Source organism: Pogona vitticeps, chromosome 5, assembly GCF_051106095.1.
Source record: "Pogona vitticeps strain Pit_001003342236 chromosome 5, PviZW2.1, whole genome shotgun sequence".
NCBI classification, from domain to species: Eukaryota; Metazoa; Chordata; class Lepidosauria; order Squamata; family Agamidae; genus Pogona; species Pogona vitticeps.
This window is the reverse complement of record NC_135787.1, coordinates 11473057-11499353: the sequence shown is the minus strand read 5'-3', so window position 1 is coordinate 11499353 and position 26297 is coordinate 11473057. Positions and strand designations below refer to the sequence as shown.

Genomic DNA, 26297 nt, shown 5'->3' with positions numbered 1-26297 from the left:
TACAGCAGGTGTTTCACTTCTCCTCACACTGCCTCTCATTTCTCTCCTGCCAATTTGAGTATTTTCAAACAGCCCGAAATTGTATCCATATTGGTGCAGGGTGGATTTTTGCTTAACCAGGAGGCAAACGTGTCAAAGTGATGATGGAGTGATGGATGGATGTAGGCAAATTTCTGCAGAGAGACTGCCTATAACCTCCCCCCCACCCACATGCCTGATTGCCATTTTCACATGTGTCAGACATATGGCTTGTGAATACACACAAAATATACCCAACTCCACATGAGGACATAGTGGGGCTATGTTCTGACTGTGAAAACGAAATTCTACAAGCCTAAGTTGGTATTGACAATTCACCCTTTAGCATTAAGAATGTAACAACGTAAGAAGAGCCATGCTGGATCAGGCCAAGAGCCCATTTAATCCAGCTAGTCCACCACAAAAAATATTATACCTGCCTATAAAAGAAAAACAGAGGGACGTGGTGGCGCTGCGGGTTAAAGTGCAGAAGCCTCTGTGCTGTAAGGTCTGTAGATTTTCAGCTGTAAGATTGAATCCACATGACGGAGTGAGTGCCTGCCGCTTGTCCCAGCTCCCACCAACCTAGCAGTTCGAAAGCATACAAATGTGAGTAGATAAATAGGGACCACCTCGGTGGGAAGGTAAAATGGCGTTCCCTAGTTGCGCTGGCCACATGACCACGGAAACTGTCTTTGGGCAAACGCTGGCTCTATGGCTTGGAAATGGGAATGAGCACCACGCCCTAGAGTCAGACACGACTGGACAAAAATTGTCAAGGGGAACCTTTACCTTTACCTTATAAAAGAAAAACAGCCATAAATAAGTGTGTGTGTGTGTGTGTGTGTGTGTGTGTGTGTGTGTGTGTGTGTGTGTGTGAGAGAGAGAGAGAGAGAGAGAGAGAGAGAGAGAGAGAGAGAGAGAGAGAGAGAGAGAGAGCATGTTAACCAATAAACAATGACACATACTCTTGGTAAGTGCCTTTGAAGGAAACTTACAGTCCTGTTATTGAAGATAGATGGGCTCCTTTCTCCGGATCAGTGACTCATCAGTTGTTAGATAGCAAAGTACAATAAATAGTAGGAAACTTGTGTTAGGAAACAGGAATTCTTGTAAACAACTAAAAGACAGAGAAAACTCTACAACCAAATAGGAAAAAATATCAGCACGTGTCCCAAAGAAAACAGCTCATTTTCCAGTTTGGCACTGTGCACAGGTGTATCCCATGCCCCAACATCCTAAAAACAACAAACACATACTTCAAGACCAGTAATGAAGCTGGAAGCTTTGTCTCTTTCTTTCCCTTCTTTCTCTTCCTGACTTTACTAAAGCCAGTAGTAACGTCCAAGACTTGGCTCCCCCAACTTTTCATGAAAGGCTTTCCACTTATGTGTATGGCCTTTTACAAACCATCTGTGTGTCTGTGCATGTGTATGCATGCATGCATGCACCCTCTTTTGCAGACAGATCTCTTATCTAGTGTTAAGGCTTTTCCCTTTTTCTGGACTTCCACTGTGTCCCCTGCCTCTTCCCCTTTTCTACAAACCCCACTGTTTTACAAACCTCATGCGAAGGCCCTCACTATTTCCCCCCCCCCCATCCCAACCACAGTTCTTTGCTTTAGCATATTCCTCCAGTTTCTATTGACTGTCCCAGTAGCACATGCTTTAAGCATAATTACAGTTTGGCATGGGTATTTATTTATTTATTATTTATTTATTTATTTTACAATATTTTTTAGCCGCACCATTGCCAGTGGCTATGCAGCTATTTATGCCAAAGGCTTTATGGGAAAGGTAGGTTTACAGGAACAGTTTGAAAACAGGTATTCTAAGAGGACTGCTGAAAATACAGGAAAGGAAGGAAGAACAGGTAAAATCATTTCAGAGATTAGTGGACCTTTGGATTAAGAAGGGAGGCTTCTGCACATATTGATGTATTGAGAAATACCATTCTTGCTAAAAGGGTATAAGCTATATTTTCAGCATACTACTGTACGCAAGGGCTGACACCGCTGAAAACCCTTTTATACAAAAGGAAAAAAAAAGCAAACCTAGAAACAAAAATTATTCCATGCCCAAAGAAAGCTAGCATGTCATGAGAAAGGACAATCCAGAAATTTTTTTCTCTTGACATGACACAGGGAAAGGGGTGCACAAAGGATGTCCAAAAAGGAGCATCCCATCCTAGGAGCTGTTCACTTGCAGTCTTAAGTGGTTTACTGTTATTAGGAGCACTCAGCTAGAGATAGCATGGCAAGCCCCTGAGATCTGACAACACAAACATTAATGCTGTCGTGGGCATGCCGGTGCATCAATAAGCCTGCTAGCGTGTGGTGTGTTTACCTTACTGAGCATATACTGACATTTTTATGGACTGTGAAATCTGTCCCACAGGTAAAAAAAGGATGCAATAATGAGGGCTGTTTAGTTATATAGTCATCATTAGTTCTACTTTAAATTAGATATTAAAGCAATGTGCTTGCCCCAGTATAGCTAAAAAAGCACCAGCGTTTCCATTATAAAACCCGCTTTTCATGGCTTTATAACTCAGTCCCCAGTAGTACACAGCATATTATGACTGTGAAGTAGAAAGCATTAACTCTGCAAATGTAGTTTTCCATTCTTTCTTCATGCCTTTTTAACTCTTTCCTCTTCTCTTCACAAATGGTTTGGTTTTCTTTTCTCCTTCTAACTTCTAGCACAACAAACACAGCAACCGACCTGAGGCACATTTACTAAATGCATTTGTGAATTGGAAGTTTAAATAGTATCCACATAGGCAACTAGTATGAGAAACTGGGAAATGTGCATGCACAAGAATTCATTCCAATTAGTAACTATTACTAAATTTATTCAGTTACGTTAGTTAGTTAGTTAGTTAGTTAGTTAGTTAGTTAGTTAGTTAGTTAGTTAGTTAGTTAGTTAGTTAGTTAGTTAGTTAGTTAGTTAGTTAGTTAATCACCTCATTAGTGCAATGCAGTATTCTGGGTGGTTTGTAGAATGATAAATTAAACAACATAGAACAATGAAATTATAAATAAGCAATTGAAGAAATACAGTTGTGCCCTGCTTTACAATTACCCCGCATTATGACGAATCCGCTTCACGATGATGTTTTTGCGATCTCTTTTGTGATCTCAAAACGATGGTCTAAATAGGGTTTTTTTTCGCTTTGCGATGATCGGTTCCCTGCTTCAGGAACCGATTCTTCGCAAAATGATGGTTTTTTAAACAGCTGATCGGCGATTTCAAAATGGCCACCGGGTAATTAAAATGGCTCCCCGCTGTGTTTAGGGACGGATTCCTCGCTATAAAGGCACTGAAAATGGCCACCGTATGGAGGATCTTTGCTGGACGGTGAGTTTTTAGCCCATTGAAACACATTGAACGGTTTTCAATGCATTTCAGTGGGCTTTTTATTTTCGCTTTACGACATTTTCACTTAATAGCGATTTTCCTGGAATGGATTATTGCCATGAAGCGAGGCACCACTGTAAAACAAATGGCACCAAGAGTCATATTATCTCTGTGGCAGGCAAGGAAGGCATGAGGCATGGGGCACTGTATTTGCAAAACAGACAAGTATATACGTTCTGAATAAAACTGCATTTGTGTATAGATCAGGGATGTGCTCTTCTGTTTGTTTAGATTTTTGTTCCCAGAATTCTCCAAGAATTCCAGGAATTGTAGTCTAGGAACCCAAATCACCACACTTGCAGTTTTGGTACCTTCACTCTGAGAAGGGCTGTCTAGTGATTTTACCCACTTCATAGGTTCCCCGGGCCTTCCTATTTCCTTTTCCTTTCACTTGTTGACTTGTTAACAGGAAGAGGAGGAGGAGGAGGAGGAGGAGGCAGAAACTACCACCGTGTTCCCTGGAAGTCATAGCTCTTTGGAAGGTGCCTTCTATAGAACCTAATTCCCAGAAAGCACCAGGGCAGCTTCCCCTGTTTTGGTTTGTTGAACAAAGCAGTAGCAGAAAGCGACAGGAAACAGGAAGGCTATAAGCCAATGGTGCCAGTAAAATGACCTGAGGGGTTGGGAGTGAAAGGTGTAAGCGTGCTGATTTGTGTTCCTGGGTTGCAGTCCCCAGGATTCTTGGAGAATATTGGGAATGGAAATCTAAGAACATGGAAGAGTACACTCATGCTACAGAGTTATATTTTGCAAAAACAATGAGGGATCGTCCAGAGGTGTTCCTTTTTATCTTATCATGAACCCAAAGGGCTATTTTGACACTTAGGAGGACTTTAGTTTACCCATTATGGATTTTTTTAGAATCCCTTCCAACACATGTTCTGAACAGCAGAATCACATCATATCATAGTTTTCGAAAGTGACTTCATTTTCAAACAGTTCTAAGGACAATCAAGATTTGATTTTTTTAAAAAAAAATCTTTTTGTATATCGTCATCATTTATTGATTGATTGATTGATTGATTGATTGATTGATTGATTGATTGATTGATTGATTGATTGATCTGATTTGATTTGATTTGATTTGTATCCCACTCATCTGGTCTATGCGACCACTCTTAGAACTGCAAAGCTAGAAGGAACCTATAGATCACTGAGTCCAACAGCGGGGAATCAAACTCCCAACTTCTGGCTCTGCAACCAGATACTTAAACCACTGAGCTATTTAGCAGTTCTATAATACACTAAACCCCTCCCCCGATGTTTACTCAGGCTGCAAAATGTTGGGAAAGTGCCACCTATTACAGGGCATTACTATAACATGCACATTGTTTATCTAATATAGAGATGTATCACAGAATATCTTATGCTTCCATATACACCACCCTCTGTACACTCTCTCTACCATGTCCCTGGTAACCCCACCACATAATCTCTCCTCTCCCTCCCCTTCCCCCACCCCTATTTCTCTTACTTAAAAGTTTGCTGGATGGGCACCACAAATTGAGCATGTGTGAAACAGACCTTAGGACCTTCCTAGCAAAACAATCGGCCATCCCCAAATCACATTTTAAATACAATTAAAAACACCTGATACCACTATCAGAGCATGAGAGGCAACAGAATGTCTCCTTTTCCAGCAAACCAACCCCCTGAAACACACTGTATGCACGGAGAAAATGGCTAACATGTCTACTTTAAGCAAAATCGATGGAGAAATGAAATAGTTGTCAAACTTCTGGAGTTCATCAGTCAACTTTTAAATTCCCATAAAGAAGCAACCCCATAACCCTTCTAGCACAAAGACAGTGTGGATCCTCCTTAAAACAATCTCTTCCATAAGTCTTCTGCAGACCAGCCATTGATTGTACATAAGAACATAAGAAGGGCCCTGTTGGATCAGGTCAAGGTCCCCCTTAGTCCAGCTTCCTGTATCTCACAGTGGCCCCACCAGATGCCTCTGGGAGCACATGAGACAACAAGATCCCTGTCTCCTGATACCCTTCTCCTGCATCTGGCATTTGGAGGTCCCTTCCTTTTAAGCCTGAGGTTATACATCCCCATCATGGCTTGCAACCTGCAATGTACTTTTCCTCCAGAAATCTTGTGGCAAGGAGTTCCACAGACTAACAATACGCTGGGTGAGGAAATATTTTCTTTTGTCTGTTCTCACTCTCCCAACACTCAATTTGAATGGATGCGCCCTGCTTCTAGTATTGCATGAGAGGGGAAAGAGCTTCCCTCTATCCACTTTATCCATCCCTTGCAAATCAGCTATAAACTGATTTCTGATTATCCTAGCAAAATGAAATGAACCTGACCCAGCCAGAATAGGGTTTAATACCTAGAAGATGCACAAGTGTTATTTCTTCTAAACAGTAGATCTAATATGCAACCTAGTATATTGGTTTTGTGTCAATTTAATTGTCACTGTATTCCCCTCAAAGAACTCTGTTTGTGTGGGCTGTTGTTTTTATGGGCTGTCAAGCTGCCACTAACCTATGATGACCTTACAAATTAATTATCATCAAAAGATCCCATCGTTAACAACCCCGCTTGTATCTTTCAAACTAAAGACCATGCCTTCCTTTATTGAGTCAATCCATTTGATGTTTGGACTTTTTTTTCTGAGGTCTTCTACTTTCTCTAGCGTTTCATCTTCTCATTAATGTGCCCCAAAGTATGGCAGCTTCAATATAGCCATCTTTTGTTTCTCTAGAACAGTGGCTCCCAACTTGGGTCTCCAGATGTCCTTGGACTAAGACACCTAGAAGCATTTGCCAAGAGCCAAGATTTCTGGGAGTTGTAGTCCAAAGACATATGGGGACCTAAAGTTGGGAATCATTGCTCTAGAGCAGTGGTTCTCAAACTGGCTGTATAACATACACTTTGTCACATCAGTTTTACATGGTTACATTTGTGTGTGTACATTGAATGCATATAGAGGCCAAAACTTGGAAATGTTATTTTAAAAGACTATCCTCACATGGTTAGCTGGAGGATTATGGAAGCTGTAGTTTTAAAAAAAGCAGCACCCCCAAAATCTGAGAGAGACCAGGTTCTTTACGATGAGTGGAGAATTTATGCCCTTTATGAGCCGGTTGCTTCAAACACCATGTCCACACAGAGAACAGTGAGTATTAAGTATCTTTTCACTTACAATTGGGTGTTTCCCCAAACATTTTCCAATTGTTTGTCACTGCATAATTTCCTTTTAAAAGACCAACTGTTTTAAACACGCAGGTGGCCACACAATTTATCGCTCAGAGGCTGCAAGTCCAGAGGGCTCGGTCAGATATACTGAATATCAGGATGACCAGGAGAAGCAGCATGCAAAAGTTGTAATCAAGAGGGTTTTGGTGGGTTTGTTTTGTTTGGATAGATGTTGCCTTTTGACGGTTTTGAACAAGTGACACTCTATGGTTGACCCCAGAATCTTTAATAGGGATTATTATAATAGTATTATGGGATGAACTGCTTTTACAGTGGGTGCTGATGGCCATTGAGTTGCATCTCAGTGGTCAATGTGGGAGCAGAATGTTGGACTGGATAAGTCTTTGGGTATGATCAAGGTGGACTCTTAACTGATGCAATAGGTACTGGAGTCTCTCTCTCTCTCTCTCTCTCTCTCTCTCTCTGTGTGTGTGTGTGTGTGTATGATGAAAATATTGCTCTGTATCTATATGTGAATGAAGTCAGAGAATACTGGATGAAGCCATTAGCAGACTAGATGGGGGCAAATGCAAAGACATTTCTGAATACTCTGCAAGTATAAAAACAAAAACCAGCCATGCTGGCCATTGAAGAATCCCAGTATTCATTTTTTTTAAAAAAAACAACCCAAAAGGCAAGAGATATGTGCAGCCTTTCAAGATTTTAGAATCTTTTTGTGAGACGCAATGTTATGGAAGTGAGTGGGGAATGGTGTATGTAAAAAGTGCACAAGAACTAATCTCAAGGCCCTGTAGTTTGCAGGTGACTTGGGATATAATAGAAAATATTTGGACAGGAATTGGAATGGTCAAAATATGTAGTCCTTCATCTCCAAAAATACAAACCTCTACAATAACTTGCTCTGTGTAGCATATGGAGAACATAATGGAAAAGGTTTGACTTCCTTTACTACCTACTGCATGAGTTTTCAAGTGAATTTCAGCATGCACACATTGATGAATTAATTTTGCCAATGAAAGAAAACCAGTAAAACGGAGTGCCATCCATGTGTCACTGAAACGTGAATTTCCTCTTCATGTTAATGTCTCAGAATAGACAGATTATTTAATATTTTTATAATGTGAAGAAATGAAAATGGAGACAGAGGCAATTTTATGTGCAACTTCCAGCTAATATCCAGTGCACTGCGGATAAATTTCAATGTAAAAAATACTTACAAATTAAAACAAAACATCCACTTTCCACTTCATTTAAAGCCAAGTACTGAACCTAGTGGGGAAAAATAGGATCCACTCCCCACCAATATATGATCTTAAATTTCATAGAAAATGTGCTTTTCTGCCATTAATAACCTTACAAATGAGCTGTCACGTCCTAAGGGACAGGAAAGATAACACCGAACTGGTTAAATATTTTGCATAAATACTTATAAAAGTGTCAAAAAAATACTTATAGCCACTTCAAATTTATTTCTTTGGCACTTGAACTGCGAAAGGATCAGGAAAAAGAGAGAGTGAACTCTGTGTTTATAGGACTCCTGCCACCCACAGTCAAGTAACAGAGTAAACACAAGCTGAAAGACGGCAAAGATGGGCTCCTGCCCAAAGATATTCTAGGTTTAGAACAATGAATACCTTCTAATCAGGTATCCTGGAAAAAGCCAACGTCGTCTCCCAGGCGCTGTACCTGTGCATGGTTTCAATCAGGAGCACCAGCTCATTTTGTTCCAATAAGACGTTTTTAGAAGGTGGGCAAAATGTCCGATCCTGGTTTGCTAACTAACATTGAAGCAAAGCTCCATGGTTGGAATATAACAGGGAACTCCAGCTTAATGCAAACCAGAATCTGTGCTCAAGGCAGTGTCCAGTAGATGGAACGAAGTGGAGGAACAAGGAAGGAGCACATGGTCACAATAGGCCCACAACTTAATAAGTCATGGATTATAAAGGCATGGATGAATGTCTGAATACAGCCTATCCATGGGGAATTGCAGTGCTAAAGTCCAAAATACATAGGCCTAAGGAGGGGACTTTCTGGAAAAGACAATAAATGTTGGGAAAAGCTGGAGACATCAGGAAACGAGAAGGAGTGACCCAATAAAGGAAATCAGAGTCTTTAGATGGCAAGACCTAAGCAGGACTGTTGACAACAGGACCTTTCAGAGCTCGTAAATCCAAAGGCTTGCCAGAAGCCAAAAGCAACTTTAACACCACAAAACAACAACAACATTAGTAAAATGATTGGCCTACATAAAAAACACCAGTTAATATTTTGTGTTACACAAGAATCTACATTTAAGAGGGGGCTATACAACTGAAGTGGTAGGGCTATGCGGGTAGAAGCAGTCCAGATTCCTCATGTAAGACGCAATTTGGAGGAGGAAGCAAAGTTACCCCACTTTTGTACTTCTCTCTCCTCCCCCCTCCATGTAAGTAATTGGTTCTTACAAGGAAATATACTTTGTCATGGAATGCTAGATAAGGGCAAATGCTTCCCTCTGCTTTTGACCTTCTTTGGTGTAGATTCCATGTAGGAGTGTAATCTGTTCGTTAGTCAGAGAGAGATCAGATGGAGCAATTGTCTTCCTCACATACACACACACACACACAGTGACTATAACAGTTTATTTTGCTGGTAATCTGTTCTGGTGTGATTCTCTGTCATTGTCCCTTTGGTATTTTCAAATTTGCTGCACACAATGATCCTGTAGTTTTGCATGAACCTGTCTGTAGTCCCACTGTTAATGCTGTTTGTTAGACACCCAGCTTAATAGTACAGTATTAACCTCAGCATTTATTTGCCAGCCCTCAGGATCAGACCATAACACTGTAATGCACTGTCAGCTTTGAAAAAAATATTTAATCCTCTCACTAAATCAGGCAGTTCAGAAGGTAACAGAAATTATGATGCCTTGACCCATCAGAAACTATTGAGAGAAAGCAGGAATAGGTATATATTCCAGTGAAATCAAACTAGCTCATGTTTTAAAGCAAGTATTTAAGTCATGCTCGTTTTGAAGGAGCTGCTTAAGTGAATTTTGTTTTCTTTGGTATACATGTGAGGAGCTCACTGGCAGAAAAGACGCTACATCAGGCTGGCAATCCTACTGAATAAGTTACTGAATTTTGTGAGATGTGGTGCTTGCTTACTATTTATGTAAAGCTGGGCAAAATGACACTAAGGAGTGTGCAGAAAGTTCAGGCGAAGAAAGCTATGCAACCCTATACAAGTCTAATTCAGAGGTGATTTTCCTTAGAATTCTTCAGTGACAATGAGACCCATGGACCATTCCTTGCAATGGAAGAGGAAATGAGAGCATTTAGACCTGATTAACCTTGCCTTAAGCGGTTGGCACAGTTTAACATGGGACTAACAGACTAGAGATCTTATTCAAACACTCACAGCGGAGAAGACCGAAAAATAGTTGAGAATCAAAGGAGTAAGGATATCAAACAACAACACAATACAAAACCAAGAGACCAAAACATTGGGGCACCTTAAAGACTAATTTAATTTGAGCTTTTTGTGAATCAAGTCCCCTTCTTCAGGCGTTAAGAGTGAAACTATACAGCTGTCAAAAGACTTACTCTGTCTTCAAAAATGAGTAAGGGTTGCAATCAGTATCCCTAGGAACACTGGAAGCCTCAGTGAAGAAGCAACCAGCATCTTCAGAAAGATGTTTTTCATTGGGAAGTTGGCAGGGAGAGAATGTTTGACTCTAAGGTTTTCCCACTGTGTTGGGCACATGCTTATTCTTTAACTGTATTCAATTAGAGATGCATCTAGCTCCGCTCTTTTAAGTTACAGGAAGTGAATGGACACAGACCAGCAATATGTTTCAGGAGGTGTCAAGCAAAACCTAAAGACTGGAAGTAACAGCAACAGAATCCGTGTGCATTCCCATGCATCCCAATTAGGGTTTTTTGGGTAGCATTTCAGTTGTTTCAACAGGGAAAAGCAGAAATTCCTTCAGATTTTGAAGCTCTTCTTACCCTGTTGCCAATTCTGACTTGCTAGTGATAAACAAACAAGCCATCACTTATGAGCTTACTAAAGGCCCCTCAAAATTAAACACAATGCTTTAGGTTGACTGATTTATTTAATTTATTTAAAATATTTTTTATCCTGCCTTTCTCCTTAAAAAGAAACCAAGGCAATTCACATCTTCATGTACACCACAAAGCATGCTGCTTATATAACCAACCACAGCACTGAAACATTCTCTGGCCAGTTTAATTTATTACAACTTAATTACGACAGGCTACACATTGCTGCCGCCCCCAACCAAACTGGGTACCAAGTTTACCAGCCTTGGAAGCATGAAAGGATGAGTGAACCTTGAACTGGCTAACTGGGATTGAATTCAGGTTGTGAGCAGAGTTTTAGCTGCAGTACTGCAGTTTAACCACTGTGTCACGAGGCACCACAGTACTTATATTAACACAAATGTGGCTGCTGTGGCACAAAAATAGCATGGAATGTGGATTTAGACTGTGATAAGACCAGACAGTTAACTGGAAAAAAATACTAGGTATGTTTAGCTTAACAAAGAACTAGGTATGTTTAGCTTAATGAAAAGAAGACTGAGGGGAGACATGGTAGCAGTCTTCCCGTATTTTAAGGGTTGTCACAGGGAAGAGGGCATCAATTTATTCTCCACTGCACCTGAGGGTGGGACAAGAACCATGGGTGGAGACTCGTCAGAGGGAGATCCAACCCGGAAAGAAGGAGGTATTTCCTGATGGTGAGAACCATTAAGCAGTGGAACAGCTTGCCCCCATCACTGGAGGTTTTCAAGAAAAAATTGGACAGCCATCTGTCCGGGATAGTATTTATTTATTTATTTATTTATTTTATTTCTGTCCCGCCTATCTGGTCATACTAGACCACTCTAGGCGGCTTACAATCGGAGGTCCGGGATGGTATGAGGTCTCCTGCCTTGGGAAAGAGGTTGGACTATAAGACCTCTAAAGTCCCTTTGAGCCCTACAATGATTCTGTGATTCCATGATTCTATGATACCTTTTTAATTCAGTGAATCCTATATTCATGCATGGAATTTGGTTGAGATGCCAGACAATAGGCTCAATCCAGCAAACAGTGCATGCCTCTGCTCCACTGAAACCAATGGACTGCAATTTAGTTGTGAGCAGCTTCAGTCGAGTTCATTTCCATGGGGGCTTGCCAGAATGCAAAATGGGGAATGCACCACCTATTTGGAAGTCTCACTAAGGTATACTTCAGTGCTTTAATTTTTTGGGGGGGGGGAGGGTGAATTTCAACCACTGTGTTAGAAGCTAGGAATTGAGAAGTCAAAGAGGACTTGAGAAGTAACATATACTGTAGTAGAAGAAATCCAGATGGCTCAAGAAAGCAAGCAGAAAATTCCTGGGAGTATATTTGACACCTCTGTATTGAAAATTCATGGAAAAGCAATTTTAAAAATAGTTAATAGCAAGCAATTGGGACATGCATGCTTACATGTAAGTGTAGGAAAACAGTATCTGCTAAGAAAAGTAGCAAATGCCTCTTCCTGAGCAAATACTCTTACCCGGCAAATCTAATCTAGCAAAATTATGTTGTTTGAATGCCAGAAATGAGGCTTTGGAGTGGTGACAACACTGTCGAAAGATATACCGTAAGCTAGAAGGCAGTTCGTAAAGCATAATTCATGGCAACCTGTGATACATTTGCATGCTTCTCAAGGTCAGATGATGGCTATTTGAGGTTCACAACCCACAGACGGTAATGATCAAATGCCCACTGAATTTAATAAGTATGGCCACTAGGATGCTCAATGCATTTCCTAAGCTCCGTTGAACACAGTGGGCCTTCCTAATGACTAGAAATGCACAGAATTAGACTTCAAAAACTACAGGACCGAATCTAACACTAAACACAAATACAACAAATTAACTCATGATTTCCTCTTTCTCCTAATTGGGTTGAATTACCACATGGCACACCTGAATTTCCAGAACAGCATGGTTTCATTAAAAATTGGGAGCAGAGATAGTCTAGCGATGAACTTCTGACAAGGATGGGTTTTGTTCCAAACCGCAGCAACATTTCAATTAACTTTCTAGCACTCCAATTTAATATTGGATTTTCCCTAAGTGGCTTATTTACAGAATTAATTTGCAAAAGTGGATGCCTCAACAGACCACGACTAAAAGAGCACTAGCTAATTATCTAACCACAAACGAAAACCTCAGCGCTAAGTAGATATTTAGGGATCCTAAGAGATAAGCTTCATCAGTTGGTTATATGCTACTACGATTCTAGCCACTTTTATTTCCAGCAACAGTGACGAAGGAATTGTATCAGGGCTGGGAGACAATTACAATGTGCAAAAAGTAATACTATCACTACCTTGCTCTCAAAATAACTAAAGGTTGCTACAGAATTAAAACTGCCCAAGTTTCAGCTACATCAAACCTACAATTATTCCAAATAGGGCTATATTTTTAGTGACTTACTAATAGCATGCTGAAAATAACTTACTAACTGGCATGGTCAACAGTACACTATCCATTTCTTCAGTTAAGCATATGTGGGTTGATGTATAACAGAGAAATAGGCACAAAAGTGAGGGGGGGAACACACCACTTTCTCTTTGTTAAAGACACTGTGATCAGCCTGCAAAAACCAGTAACATTGTTTTTCACATACTGTATACAGTAATTTGAGGTCTCCCCCCACCCAAACACAGGCTACAACTTTAACGGTACAGAATGTTTACTAGCTGGAGGGGGGTGGGACCAAAATGAGATATGGGTCAGGATGGAGGTCTATTAAAAACCCTGAAGCATATAGATAGGAAGATTCAACTTTCACCGTCAGTGCAGCAGAATACAAGTTATTCACTGGACTGTCAATAAACACAGAAGAAACATAAGACCGCACCTCATCATGCAATGGATAGTTAAGGCACAGATCAACAAAGGAATGCAAGAACTATCAGTGTCTGTGAAATGTTGAAATCAGTGCCAGATCAGCCCATGGAAGTGCCGAGTTCTAATCTCCATGGAACCCACTTGCTGTTGGACCACTGTTTCTTCGTCTGCTCAAATTAGCAACCCTGTTGTGATGATAAAATAGAAGGCAGAGGGGCCATGTACACTACCTTGAGCTTAATAGAGAAAAGATAGTGAGAAGAACGCAACTGAAACATAGGTAAATAGTGGAACCTCCATGTCCAGATGCAATATACCTCTGACTATGAGATACAAAAGGGACGTGGTGGCGCTGCGGGCTAAACCGCAGAAGCCTGTGCTACAGGGTCAGAAGACCAAGCAGTCGTAAGATCGAATCCACGCAACGGAGTGAGCACCTGTCGCTTGTCCCAGCTCCCGCCAACCTAGCGGTTCGAAAGCATGCAAATGCAAGTAGATAAATAGGGACCACCTCGGTGGGAAGGTAACAGCGTTCCGTGTCTAAGTCGCACTGGCCATGTGACCACGGAAGATTGTCTTTGGACAAACACTGGCTCTATGGCTTGGAAACGGGGATGAGCACCGCCCCCTAGAGTCGAACACGACTGGACAAAAATTGTCAAGGGGAACCTTTACCTTTACCTTATGAGATACTCAAGGCAAACTATAGGTGACTGATAACTATGACCTGAAATCCATCTGGATGGCCGCTGTTACAGTTAGGATGCTGGTCCACACAGACTCGACAGCTCAAGTTTCCTGCCTCCCCCTTGTAACTCAAGCTAGATTCAAGATCTACTAAAATTGGGAGTGCAAAGGCAGAATTTGAAATCAATGTTACGTGTCATCAAGTTGCTTCTGATATATAGCCACCCTAACAGGGTGTTCAAGGTATGTAATATATTCAAGGAGTGGTTTACCATTGCCACACACTGCTCCCCTGTAAGTTTCCATAGCTGAGCAAGGATTTGAATACAGCTCTCCTGAATCCTGGTTTGACATTCTATCTAGTACACCACATGAAGTCTCAGCTGAAATCAACAGGCATACATTATGTTACCTTATCTCTCCCCCCCCGCCCCCATTAATTACAAACTGGGAAACACTTTTTTTAAAATGATCCGTCTTCTTGAATGCAATTAATTGGAAGAAAATGTCACCAAAATCAATTAAAGTTAATCCTAATAATTGGACAACATCCAGAGAAAGATAGATGACTTAATCCGCATTGCAATCAAATGAAATTTATGCAGCTAATCTTAATAATCTTCAGTAGGCAGTAAATCCCCCTGAAGTCCATGTAACTTCAATGTCAAGATCTGGCTGCCAAGTAGAATACTGTACAGCCATACAGCTGGGTCAAGTAGATTTCAGTTTGACTAAAGCATACCTAATTTTCTTTGGTTTGAGTCCACTGGACATAGGATCAGGATGTCATTCAAACATCAGCCACCCATGTCATTTTGTCAGTGAAGTCAGGGTATATTTACATTGTGGGTTTCAGGTATGTGCCCAGGAATAGATTTTCCGAGGTTTGTGCATGTAGCAACTTTTGGGAAAAAAACCTCTCTGCAGTAGTTTGAGACAAGTGCAAGCTGCGGTTGTCCTGGTCCAGCTGTCAAATCATTCACCAAATCCCTATAGAGTTCACTGGGTCGGAAGCAAGATGACCCTATTTCCTGATGTCTCAATGAATTTTTATCCTGCGTTGGACGTTATCATGTATGGTTTGGCTTTAACCTACAAAAGAGCTTTTTTTAGAAAGGGAACACTGTTAGTGGCAGGGGAGCATCTGGCAAGTAATAATTTCTCTCGAACTGATTTCACGCGGAAAAATAGCCAAATGCCTCCAATGAGCATTTTGCTCAACTGGTGAAGTTCCGGATTTTAAAATTAAAGCCCATAACTTACTTAGTGCAGTGTAATTTTTTTTTAAAGTCAGCTAGGAGGTCTTTCACAGGACACTGGACAGATACCCTTGGAAAATCTCCAAAAACAAAGCAAAAAACAGAAGGAAACCTCAAACTATTTGTTTACGCATGGCATTCCTCCTTTGGCTTTCGGACCCCTTCCGTTCAGAAACACGTTCTCTCTCTCTCTCGCTCTCTTTCTCCCAAAGCCCACAAAGTGTGTACGGCTTGCTGCCCTTGAAACAAGCAAACAAACAAAAAACCCATATCCATTCTTTCATACCACTGGAATGGGACACTCCGGAAGCTGACAACGCAACCTGTTTCGCTACATCCACATAGGAAAAATTCCCCCCTCTGCGTCTTGGCTTGCTTTTAATACTGTCCAAAAGGAATCTCGAAGCAGGGCATCCTGCGGGCACATTTTTTTAAAAACAATAACAAAAATCTCTCCACAGTGGCATATAGTTATGTTATAAGGCACAGGGCTAGGACGCGCGATCTTTTCGGAGACGATTCCTTGTGATGCAAAATAGCTCTTTGTTTTGACTTTGCAGACGGGTACCATGAGTTGAAGTAGCTTGCACGGAAAGGTAAGGGGCTCTTTCAAGCCCCGGCCAGCTCGCCTCAGATTTCACAGTGTGGACAGGTCCTTTAAATCCCGCAATACGCCGGCATGAATTGAAAGCCACGCGGGGCGAGAACCGGTGTTACCCGGGGGGGGCGCCCCGATTGTGCCGTGCAAACGCCAACTCCCTCGGTGCAGCTCCCTCGGCGTGCCATCCCGGCGCCTGTCACCTTATGGGATCGCGGAGGAGCCAACTTTGCCCGCGCAGGCACTGCGAGCGCAACCCTTGCACAGGTGGGATTCCCTTTCCTGGCCGGGGATTCCCACCCGCCAGGGCGGGCGCTTGCTGCCCCCTGTCGCGCTCAGGGTCCCCCCCCCACACACCCTGCACAGGGTCTTGCGCTTACCCCCCCTTCTCCTCCACCCCTCCACCATCACCACCGCTCCCCCAGCCCCCAGGTGTGGATTTTGCGGTCTCCGGAGCGGCCCGCGATCGGAACGGCCAGGACGCAAAGACGGGCGTCCATCGCCCCAAATTCCCCGGAGCAAATTCCTGGACCAGCCGCGCCCCCCCCCCACGGAGAGGGGGGACTTTCGCGGGAAAGAAGCGGCGCCCGGTTCTCTCGCGCGCGCGCGCGTGCGCGCGCGCCCTCCCTTGGGTGCCTCAGCCGGGAGCGCCCCCCCCCCGCCCCGAACCGGCTCCCTCTTCTCGCCCGGCGCCGAAGCTCACCTGCCGTCAGGGCTCGGAAGCTCCGCACCGTGTTCCCTTGGCGGAGGTGAAGCCGCTGGGGAGCGCCCGGCGCCGCTGCCGACGCCGACGCCTCCTCCTCCTCCTCCTCGGCGGGTCCGCTGGAGCCGCGGTACCTGTCATAGAGCCGGAGCATGTGTTCCGAGACCTTGTCGCCGGGAGAGACCCGCCAGGCGGGCGGCGAAGGCGAAGGCGGCGGGGGGTCTTGGGGCCGCCGGGCGCTCCCCGCCGGGCTCCCCTCGGCCGTCGCCGCCTCTCCTGAGGCGCCTCCGACGGCGGGACCCGCGGCGCTGCTGCTGCTGCTGCTGCTTCTCCTCCTCCCGAAGCCGCCCGGGCGCTCCTGCGCGGGCTCTCCGGGCGCCGCCGCCGCCGCCACCAGGTGCCCCGTCAGGCAGAGGCAGAGCAGGAGGGCGCGGGGAGAGCCCGCCATGCTGCGCCCTCGCCCGCCTTCCCCGGACCCGAGGAGGTGGAGGACGCCGCCGCCGCCCCCAGGTCTGAGGTAAAAAAAAAGAAAAGAAGCCTCCCCCCCACACACGAGTCGAAGAAAGGCGGGAAGGGCGCGAGGGGGAGCCAAAAAAAAAGCACCCCAAACTCCCGTCACTCGGCAGGTGGGAGCCCTCAGAAAAGCCAAAACACAGAAAGGGCAAGGCTGGGCGCTCTCACGTCCCAGACTGGTGTGTGTGTGTGTGTTTGTGTGTGTGCGTCCACGCACCCAGGCACGCGCACCCTGGGGGAGTGGGGTGGGGTGGGGTCGAGCAAGTGGCCGGCTCGGCGGGCCAAAGAGGCGCGCGCGCGCCTGCGTGTGGGGAGGCCGGCGGCGGGAGCGGGCGCGGGTCCGGCAGCTCTCGGCGGTTCCCGGACTCCTGCCTGGAGTGGGGCAGGCACCGCTTCGGGCTGAGTTTTGTACCGGCGGCGTTGTGTGTGTGGAGAAAGTCCCCGCGTTGGGTAATCGGCAGCCAATCGCGCCGCCTTCTCGCCTTCGAGCACAGCTGGCGCTCTGTGTGTGTGTGTGTGTGTGTGTGTGTGTGTGTGTGTGTGTGTGTGTGTGTGTGTGTGTGAGAGAGAGAGAGAGAGAGAGAGAGAGAGAGAGAGAGAGAGAGAGAGAGAGAGAGAGAGCGCAAGCGAGCGAGCGCGGGCAAGAGACACCCAAGGGGTGTGCATGGAATGACACCCACCCACCCACACCCCCCAAAAGCCGATCGCGTCCCGTTCACTCCCCTGGATTGTGGCCCTTTTGCCACCGGCGGCAAGAAGTGGAGCAGAAAGGCTGCGAGAGAAAGGGTTTCCCCCCCCCCCTTCCTCTTCTTGTCTTCCTCTCCTTCTCTCTCTTCGACCCACTTGATTAATTGAGGAAAGTCTCAACGGAAAGCACCCCAAGCAATGAAGTGGATCCTCAGTTGGGCGCCTCTTCATTACCTGCAGAATCCAGTCCAGGGGTCCCTTTTGCCTGCGATCTTTAGGATCCGACCGGAATGAGCTGGAGAGGAACTTGGTGGTTCCTTCTTAGCTAACTCACTTTTTTTATTATTTATGTTTTTAAACTCTGTATGCCTCCTTCCCCCCCCCCCCGCATCCAGATTTTAATCCACGGGATCCTGCCTTATAAGGCACGCACTTGTCCTTAGGATCTTCAAGCGAGCCATAGGATCAGAATGTATCCTTTTCCGTGAGTGCAGTAAAGGAAGGGATGAAAGAAGGCCGCTTCAGAATCAAAGCTGTATTTTCCCCTCTATGTGTGGCTCCACTTGATTGGCAGAAACATAGCAAAATAAGGTAGTGGTGGAAAGGGCCCTTTGTTAGTTGCGGGGTGTGTGTGTGTGTGTGTGTGTGTGTGTGTGTGTGTGTGTGTGTGCATGCGTGCATGTGTGCATGCCCACACCCTTGCTAATTGTTCTGGTTTTTCTATATCAGGCTCAAGGATTTCAAATTGTTGTCCTGCTCTTGACAATGGCCTCGTAAAATAGGATAGCAATCTGTAGAGAGAGTCCAGACTCAGAAGACAGAAACTTGCCGTGACCACTGACTAAATCCATCATTTCTGAGACGTTTGAGGAGAGGACTGCCGAGGGTCACCCATCTTCAGCCACTGGAGCAGGTTGGAATATCCACAATTGGATTTGCCCGTGATGTATAATTTTCGAACAGAACTCTTTTGCAAATTTGTCTGAGGAGCTGGACTTGAGCCACAAAAGCTCAAATTAAAAGTATAGCAGTTAGTCTTTAAGGTGCCACAATGTTTTTGTCTTCTTTATCTCTTTTCCCCCCCAATCTTTTGGTTTTGCCTTTACAAAGTGTTACCTTTCTCCTCCCCATGGCTGCGCAGAACCTTCAGAGCCGGTCCCCGGGGAAGGTAGAGGTCAGGTGACTTTTGAAAACAAACATCACCCGTGCCACTCCCCTTGTTCAGTCATGCTTCGCGTTCCTCTGTGTGATCGACATTGGCCCTCTTTCAGTTACTCTGATGGCAACAAATGAGCCACTTACTCCAGAAGATTTTTTTTTTCCTTTAAAGAAGGAAAGACACTTTGGGCAGGTGGTCCATGAAATAAAATCAAACAGCAACGTTAGGCAATACCCTTTACTGAGCTACCAAAATAAAACTGAGAGGGCGAGTGGGGAGGAACTCAGTTTCTCAGTCCTTCATAAAATCAATGCATGAAGTAATGCAAAAAATTGAAATGGGAGGAAGATGCGGATGGAAATTTCTGTTTCCCTTTGTGTGTGTATGTGTGTGTGTGTTTTGTGCCTCCAGCTGGAACTGACTTATAGCACCTAGCAGGGATTTCAAAGTAAGTGAGATATTTAAGGAGTGGTTTAATCAGTTTTGACTCCCCCAGTGAGCTTCCATGATTGAGCAGCATTTGACCCCTGTTCTGCAGTCCATCACTCTGTCCACGACACCACACTGGGAATCTATTTATTGTACTCCACAAGAATAATTTTGGTTTGTATGTTATTTATCTCTATACAGTACTTGCTGCATTTGTTCCTGCCTTTCCTTCAGTGAGTTCAAGCATGCACACACGACTCTTCTTCACTTTCTCCTCACAAACACCCCTTCAGGGGTTGAAAGACTGACTCAACCACAGTTAGCTAGTTGGTTTTATATCCAGCTGGGAATTTGAACCCAGGTCTCCTAAAGTGCAGTCACACAGTGTAACCACTACAACACATCGAGTGACTTGTGATTACAGAGAAACATGTGATTTGGGCTTAATAGTCTTGAGATTAAAAGGCATTCTACTTTTCAACAAGTAGAATTAACACTTCAATCTTAAGAAGACATATCATTGAAATCAATTGGATTTACTTTCACTTATGGATGTCCTGCAGCGGCCCACAGATTTCTTTCTCTGAGATTTTTTTGGGCATAGGATTTCATAGACAACAGTCTACTTTTTTCAGATGCATAAAAATCTGTTAGCTTTAAAGATGTCACAGGTCTGTTTGTTGTTTTCTCCAAGAATAAAGCAGCATGTTCTGAGAGCAATATCACTTTTGTTCATCCTCATTTATTTATTTATTTATTTATTTATTCATTCATTCATTCATTCATTCATTCATTCATTCATTCATTCATTCATTCATTCATTCATTTATTTAAAATATATTGATAAAACCAATTTACACATCACAGTCAGGGCTTTTCAGCTACTGTCACAGGATCCCATACAGGGCACCTCAGATATTTTCTGCCTTTGCCAATTCTCCTCCACAATCAGCCACAATAAATTTATTTATTTAGTCTATTTTTAAAATTTATTTTAAAAGTGTATACCACTTGATTAATGCTAGGCACTAAATAACCCTGTCCTATAGTCAGAGACCACAAGAATTGACTCTTTGCAGCAATAGCCCACTCACTTACGTTCTGAATTACATTCCTCATCAGCAATAGTTTCCCTGGTTCTCTGGAACTCTTAATTCACAAAACAACAGCAACCCACATCCGGTTAAAGAAACCAGGGGTTAGAAAGTGGAAGGGGGGCAACTAAGTTCTTCACTTTAGTGAACTGCATAGATGAAGGCACTGATCCTTACAATTTCTGCAGCCCCTTTCTCAAGGGTGAGCTGGATCAAGACAACACTGAGCCCTTGTATTTGTGGCCTGCCTTGGTTCCCCTCCTTTCCCTTCATGGGCAGATTCATCCAGTCAGGTCTACGACTGCTTGAAGTGCAGCCCTTCCATCACACCACAGTGGTTGCTCTTATCAGCCTTCTCAGAGAAAGAGACAGGAGGTAAGGCATCAGTGGTGGGGCCCGTTTGGGCCAGTGGAGGAGGATTCCACGACAGGATTGCTGCTTCCACAGTTTCTTCCCCCAAAAGGAAGACAAGGGCAATCTAGCAGATGGACCTGCTAGCCCATCAAGGAGAATGACAACCCATGCATGGCCACCAGCTCATTTAACTGGTGGAGGAGGAGGAGGAAGATCCCTCTCTCACACAAAAGGAGGAGGGCGTGGTGATGGTGGTAATGATGGCGGCATTGCAGTGGTGATTAGGTGTAACAGGGAAGTATGGAGGGATGCATTTGTAGCCCAAAGCTGCGTTTATTAGGTCAGCGGACACTCACAGAAATTAAGCTGGCCAAATATAATGGCTGGCATGATGGGAGTGTGGCTGAAGAAACCTGGGACTGCATAAGGAAGGGAACTTGGACTGCAATGACGTTAATCGGCAGCCAGTCTTTTTGCTGTGCCTGCAGAAGTGAAGTTTCTAAGAATTTCAACACAAAGCCTATATAGAATTTTGCCTGGGATCATTTTATATATGCAAGGCATTTCCTACACTGTAATTATCATCCGCTAATGATTTAAATCATGTATTTATTTACTGTTTAATTAGAAAAGCTTCTCAGTTTTCCTCCCGGGCAGATTTAGTTTATGCTTATATTATGTTTCTCAGTGATCTCTCTGGTGTCAGCTCTTGCGAGGAAAGGTTTGCTCAACAATTGTGTTTCTCTGTGTGTGAGTGTGTGTGTGTGTGTGAGAGAGAGAGAGAGTGAGTGAGTGAGAGAGAGAGATTCTGTCTGTGTCAGGGTGAGAAAAAAAAGGAAGTGCAAACATGGTATGGAGTTAGATGAGAAACACGGTTGCTTCTGAGAGATGCTGAAACTACAAAATATTAAATGAGTTGAGTTCTTGACAAGGATCGTCCTGACCTAGATTGTATGTGTTTCCAACAACAGCCACAGTCTTGTTACTTATGCGTCCCAATAGAACTCAATCAGCATTGATCTCAGTAGTGAATGGCCAATAGTTAAGTAGCCAGCATGGGCATTTGCTCTTGCATGCTGAATTGCCTAGGCATTTGAAACCTCCGACAATTTGGAGCTGAGATTTAGCCAAATGCTGGTATAAATATGTAAGATTCCAGCCACTGCCCTGTAGCCTTGTCATAACTTGCTTTGTTGTGATGAGCTGTCAAGCTGCATCCTATTTATGGTGACCCTTTGAATGGATGGCCTCCAAAATGTCCTATCATGAACAGCTCTGCTCAGCTCTTTAAAACTCAAGGCTGTGGTTTCTTCCAGCTTTTCCATTATGATTCTTTCCAGCAAGTCCTTCTCATGATGTGTCCATAAGGCAAGAGTGTCAATTTCATCATTTTTGCTTCTAGTGAAAGTTCAGGTTTGATTTGATCCATAACTCACTTGCTTGTCTTTTTGGCAGTTCATGGTATTTGCAAAGCTCTCCGCCAGTTCTATGTTTTGAAATGAATCAGTTTTTTCCCCCTGTTGGCTTTCTTCACTGTCCAGCTTTCACATCTATGTATAGTAACTGGGAATAAAATAGCATTGAGGATCTTCGCCTTCAACTCCAGTGACACATCCTTGCACTTGATACTTTTACATACAGTATTTGTTTCAGACCTTGGAAATGCCATTTTCTTTTGAACCACAGATCCGGGCTATAGTCCATGCCAAAAAAGTAACATTTAGAACTTCTGATTTGTATAGAGATTGAATGCATTTGAAGGCTCAGGGAGGCAAACAAACAATAATGTGTATCCTCTATTAAACATATACTGTACTTGAATCCCCACATACCCCATTCTGACTTTGACCTGAAATGATTTCTTCCTTCGTACAACCTCTTAGGGGTACAGGAACCCTATCCTCTTTTTAAATCTGGTCCCTCCATCTCTGCCCTTCTGGAGAACTACTCCTCTGGAATATGTTACTGATTTCCTACCTTCATGTATATATACAAGGCCTTTGTGGCTTAATCTTTGAAGGCTTTACCTGATTGGTCATCTGTAGGCAGCTCTTGCTTGATGTAAGTGACTAGAGCTTGTGACTACTCATTTTTAAAAAAGCACCTGGGCTTTTGGGAAGGAGATCTGTGTGACCGGCAGACCCCCTCCCCTTTTGATCCAGAGTTTAGAAATGTGGTTTGTACGATCTTCTCCATGTGGCTTGCTAATTAGTTCTGTGCTATTGAGACTGTTTAGCCTTTAGACTATGAGGATCGTGGCATTATACATTTCTGTCCTATCCAGAGGTATCTGTTGCAAGGTTCAACATTCTTTAGATAAAGAGGTTGCCGACTCATGGTGGCCCCAAAACAAGAGCTGTGTTTTCCTTCGTATTTTGAGTGTGTACTAATCCAGCTGGGTTTAGCCTGTTCCACACCTGTGTTTCTGTTTTCTTTATGAGGAGAACATTTGCCTAGCCTACAAGGCCTGTCCCTAATGACTGAGAAAGGAGGAACACGTGTTTAGTTCATTTGGGTTTGCTTTCTTTTCTGTGTTTGAACTTTGGAGTTTCGTGGAAGACTTTGCAGCTGGGATAAATCAGCATATCGTCATTGCAGAAAGCAGCCTTCCAAGTACCCAAAAGCGGCATGAGCAATAACAATGAGGAATAAAAAGCAAAATGTTTCCAAGGTGTCTGAGCTTAGCGAATGCTGAGCTGTTGCAGGTCAGGATCATGTGGATTCTAAGCGTACAGGTGCAGGTCCAAGCAACAAGCTGGGAATCCAGCCCAGTGCATATAAGTAATGTTTTAATAAAATATCTGTGTTTAGGGATCTGTTACCCCAATGGACTTAAAGTTAGTCAGGAGTAACTGTATTCAGATCTAGACATCTTTAAAGTAGTCCCACTGAAAAATAAAGGGGGGGGGAGTTTAGCCAGACTTTGCTTAATAATAATCATAGAACTGCAGAGTTCTGGATTAGGGTCCTTGCAGCCCGTTGACCAGCCCTGGTCTAAGGAAGCACAGTATAGACCAGATGGGCGGGATACAAATCAAATAAATAAATGATAAATAAACTCCGAACTTCAGGCCCCAGAGCCTTGGCTCATTGATTTCAGAGTGTCTTCTTTAAAACAATTACACTTTAGCTGGCTTGAGACTCATGTGTGCGTGCCTATCTATGAAGAAATGCTTACTGGAAATCTGCAAACGTTCCACTGTGACTCTGAGAAATCAGCATATAGTTGAGGGAGACATTTCAGTCTACCTGGACATTAAAACAATGGTTCCTAACCTTGGGTTCTCAGACGTTCTTGGACTACAACTCCTAGAAATCCTGGCCAGCACAGTTAGTGGCGAAGGCTTCTGCGAGTTTTCGTCCAAGGATGTCTGGGGACTCAAGATGGGGAAACCACTGCATTGAAGTCACCATAAATAAAAAGAAAAGAACACTCAAACCAAAACCATCCAAACAGGATGCAAACATAAAGCTACCCCTATTGGGATTTGATAACAAATTTGATTCTGTGGAATTGAACAAATCTTGAAAACTGTTCTCTAGGTGTGTGTTTACACTTTTGATCTTGTTATGCCTATTATCTTCAGTGCCTGTTAGTAGGGAGTAGTAGGTCACACCCCCAGAGATTGGATCTTGTATTTATTTTATTGTATTTCGTATTACATTGTTCTCTGCTTAGCACTGTGGCACACCTACTGCTGTTATCACTTGCCTTGCTTGACCTTTTTCTATTGCTTAGTTTAGAATATTTTTCCTTTCTGTACTTGAGGCATAAACACATGCGTGCACACATGCACATGCACACGCACACACACATTTAGATGAATATTTTAGGTATCCCATCAATTGGGTGGCCCACCTTATCAAATTTCCAAAACCTCCTGAACTCGAATGCAAAGCCTTGCTATCCTTCATCCTTCTGAGATCTACATTGCAGTTCTATGATGTAAAAAGGCCCACGTTTTTGTAACATGCAGAAAAAGATACATATTGGTGGGGAAAAAAACATAATGCATGATATTAAAGGGAATTGCTTGCAGTGGTGTGTACATTATGAAAAATTGCACAAGAAACACATATATCAGGAGTAATGTGCAGAAAAATGTACATTCAATCTCCATTGGTTTTTTCTTTTTTTAAAAAACACAGCCTGATGTAGAAAACAGCTGTAGTTACATGCAGATTGTTTCAACTTTGTTCTGATGTGTATGAATGATTCATTGTGCATGATTATGTTTAATAAATGCCATCACTTTAAAAAAAGTTGAAACAACTATGTCCTCTACTTACAAAAAATGTTACTGTGCTTTTGCTGCAATAGAGCAACACAAATTCCCTTTAGATTTAATTGTTTGATCATTATGAATTTTCTGCATTATACTGTGCACATCATGAGTTGGTCTAACACCTCTATCAATGGTTTAAAATGAAAAGGGGAAGAGACACAGAGAGAAAAAGAGAAATAACTAGCTGTAACCATAGGACCACACTGGCAATTCACATCTGGCATGGCGATGATGACACTGCTCAACACTGTCAACTTTTACTGTATTTACTATATCCCTTTCTGTTGTTACATGCTGTCAAGTCACTTCCCATTTACAGTAACCCTAATCAGGTTTTTGAGATATGTGAGATGTTCTAGGAATGCTTGAATGTGTTCAAGGAGGGCTCAGCCAAGGGTACTCCACTGGGTTTCCATGGCTCATCAGGGATTAGTACTCAGCTGTCTTTATTATTTCATTACCAATGTCAAAGGAAAACGATAAACATCATGACATACAAATAACAGCAATAGAAACTCCCTATAGCCCCAAATCCTTGCTAAGCAACACTCCAGTTTTGTGGATGAGTTATCCATCATACCAAACCAGTTTCATCTTTGGGTACTTGGTTGTAAAGAGAAGGTCCAGGCATTATAAATGCCATTTAAAAAACGCTAGGAAGAAAACACTTAACTCCAGACCCTGTGGTGTTTGAAAAGAAAATTTCCTCTGTGCGTACACAGGGTCTATGTGTCCATGAGCAAGAACCCTAGAAAACCAGGATTTTAATTCGGAATCACAGGAAGACGTTTCAGAGAAAGGAAGGCTGTAGAACAGTGGTTTCGAAACTTGGGTCTCCAAATGTTCTTGGACTTTCATCCTCAGAAGCCCTTACCACTAGCTGTGCTGGCCAAGATTTCTGGGAGTTGTAGTCCAAGAACACCTGGGTTACTCAAGGTTGGGAACCACTGCTGTAGAACAATCTGTGGCAACGTGGTTCCTTCTCAGATCCTTCCTCGTAGCAGTCCACTCTCCTAAAACTG

The 26297-nt window shown here is 43.4% G+C and overlaps 1 protein-coding gene and 1 long non-coding RNA gene across 2 annotated transcripts in view; one reads left to right on the top strand and one right to left on the bottom strand.

The window, feature by feature from the left end:
• The window catches only part of BMP3 (bone morphogenetic protein 3), a 37073-nt gene extending 20166 nt beyond the window's left edge, over nucleotides 1-16907 (bottom strand). The window contains exon 1 of the mRNA XM_073002037.2: nucleotides 16754-16907. Coding sequence (XP_072858138.2) covers nucleotides 16754-16907 — 154 coding nt within the window. The remainder of the gene's footprint in view (nucleotides 1-16753) is intronic.
• Nucleotides 16908-16928: 21 nt separating this feature from the next.
• Nucleotides 16929-25252, top strand: LOC144589577 (uncharacterized). The gene is made up of 2 exons (XR_013545764.1): nucleotides 16929-17270; nucleotides 18683-25252. It is a non-coding gene; the product is annotated as an uncharacterized LOC144589577 (long non-coding RNA).
• The last annotated feature ends 1045 nt before the right edge of the window (nucleotides 25253-26297 follow it).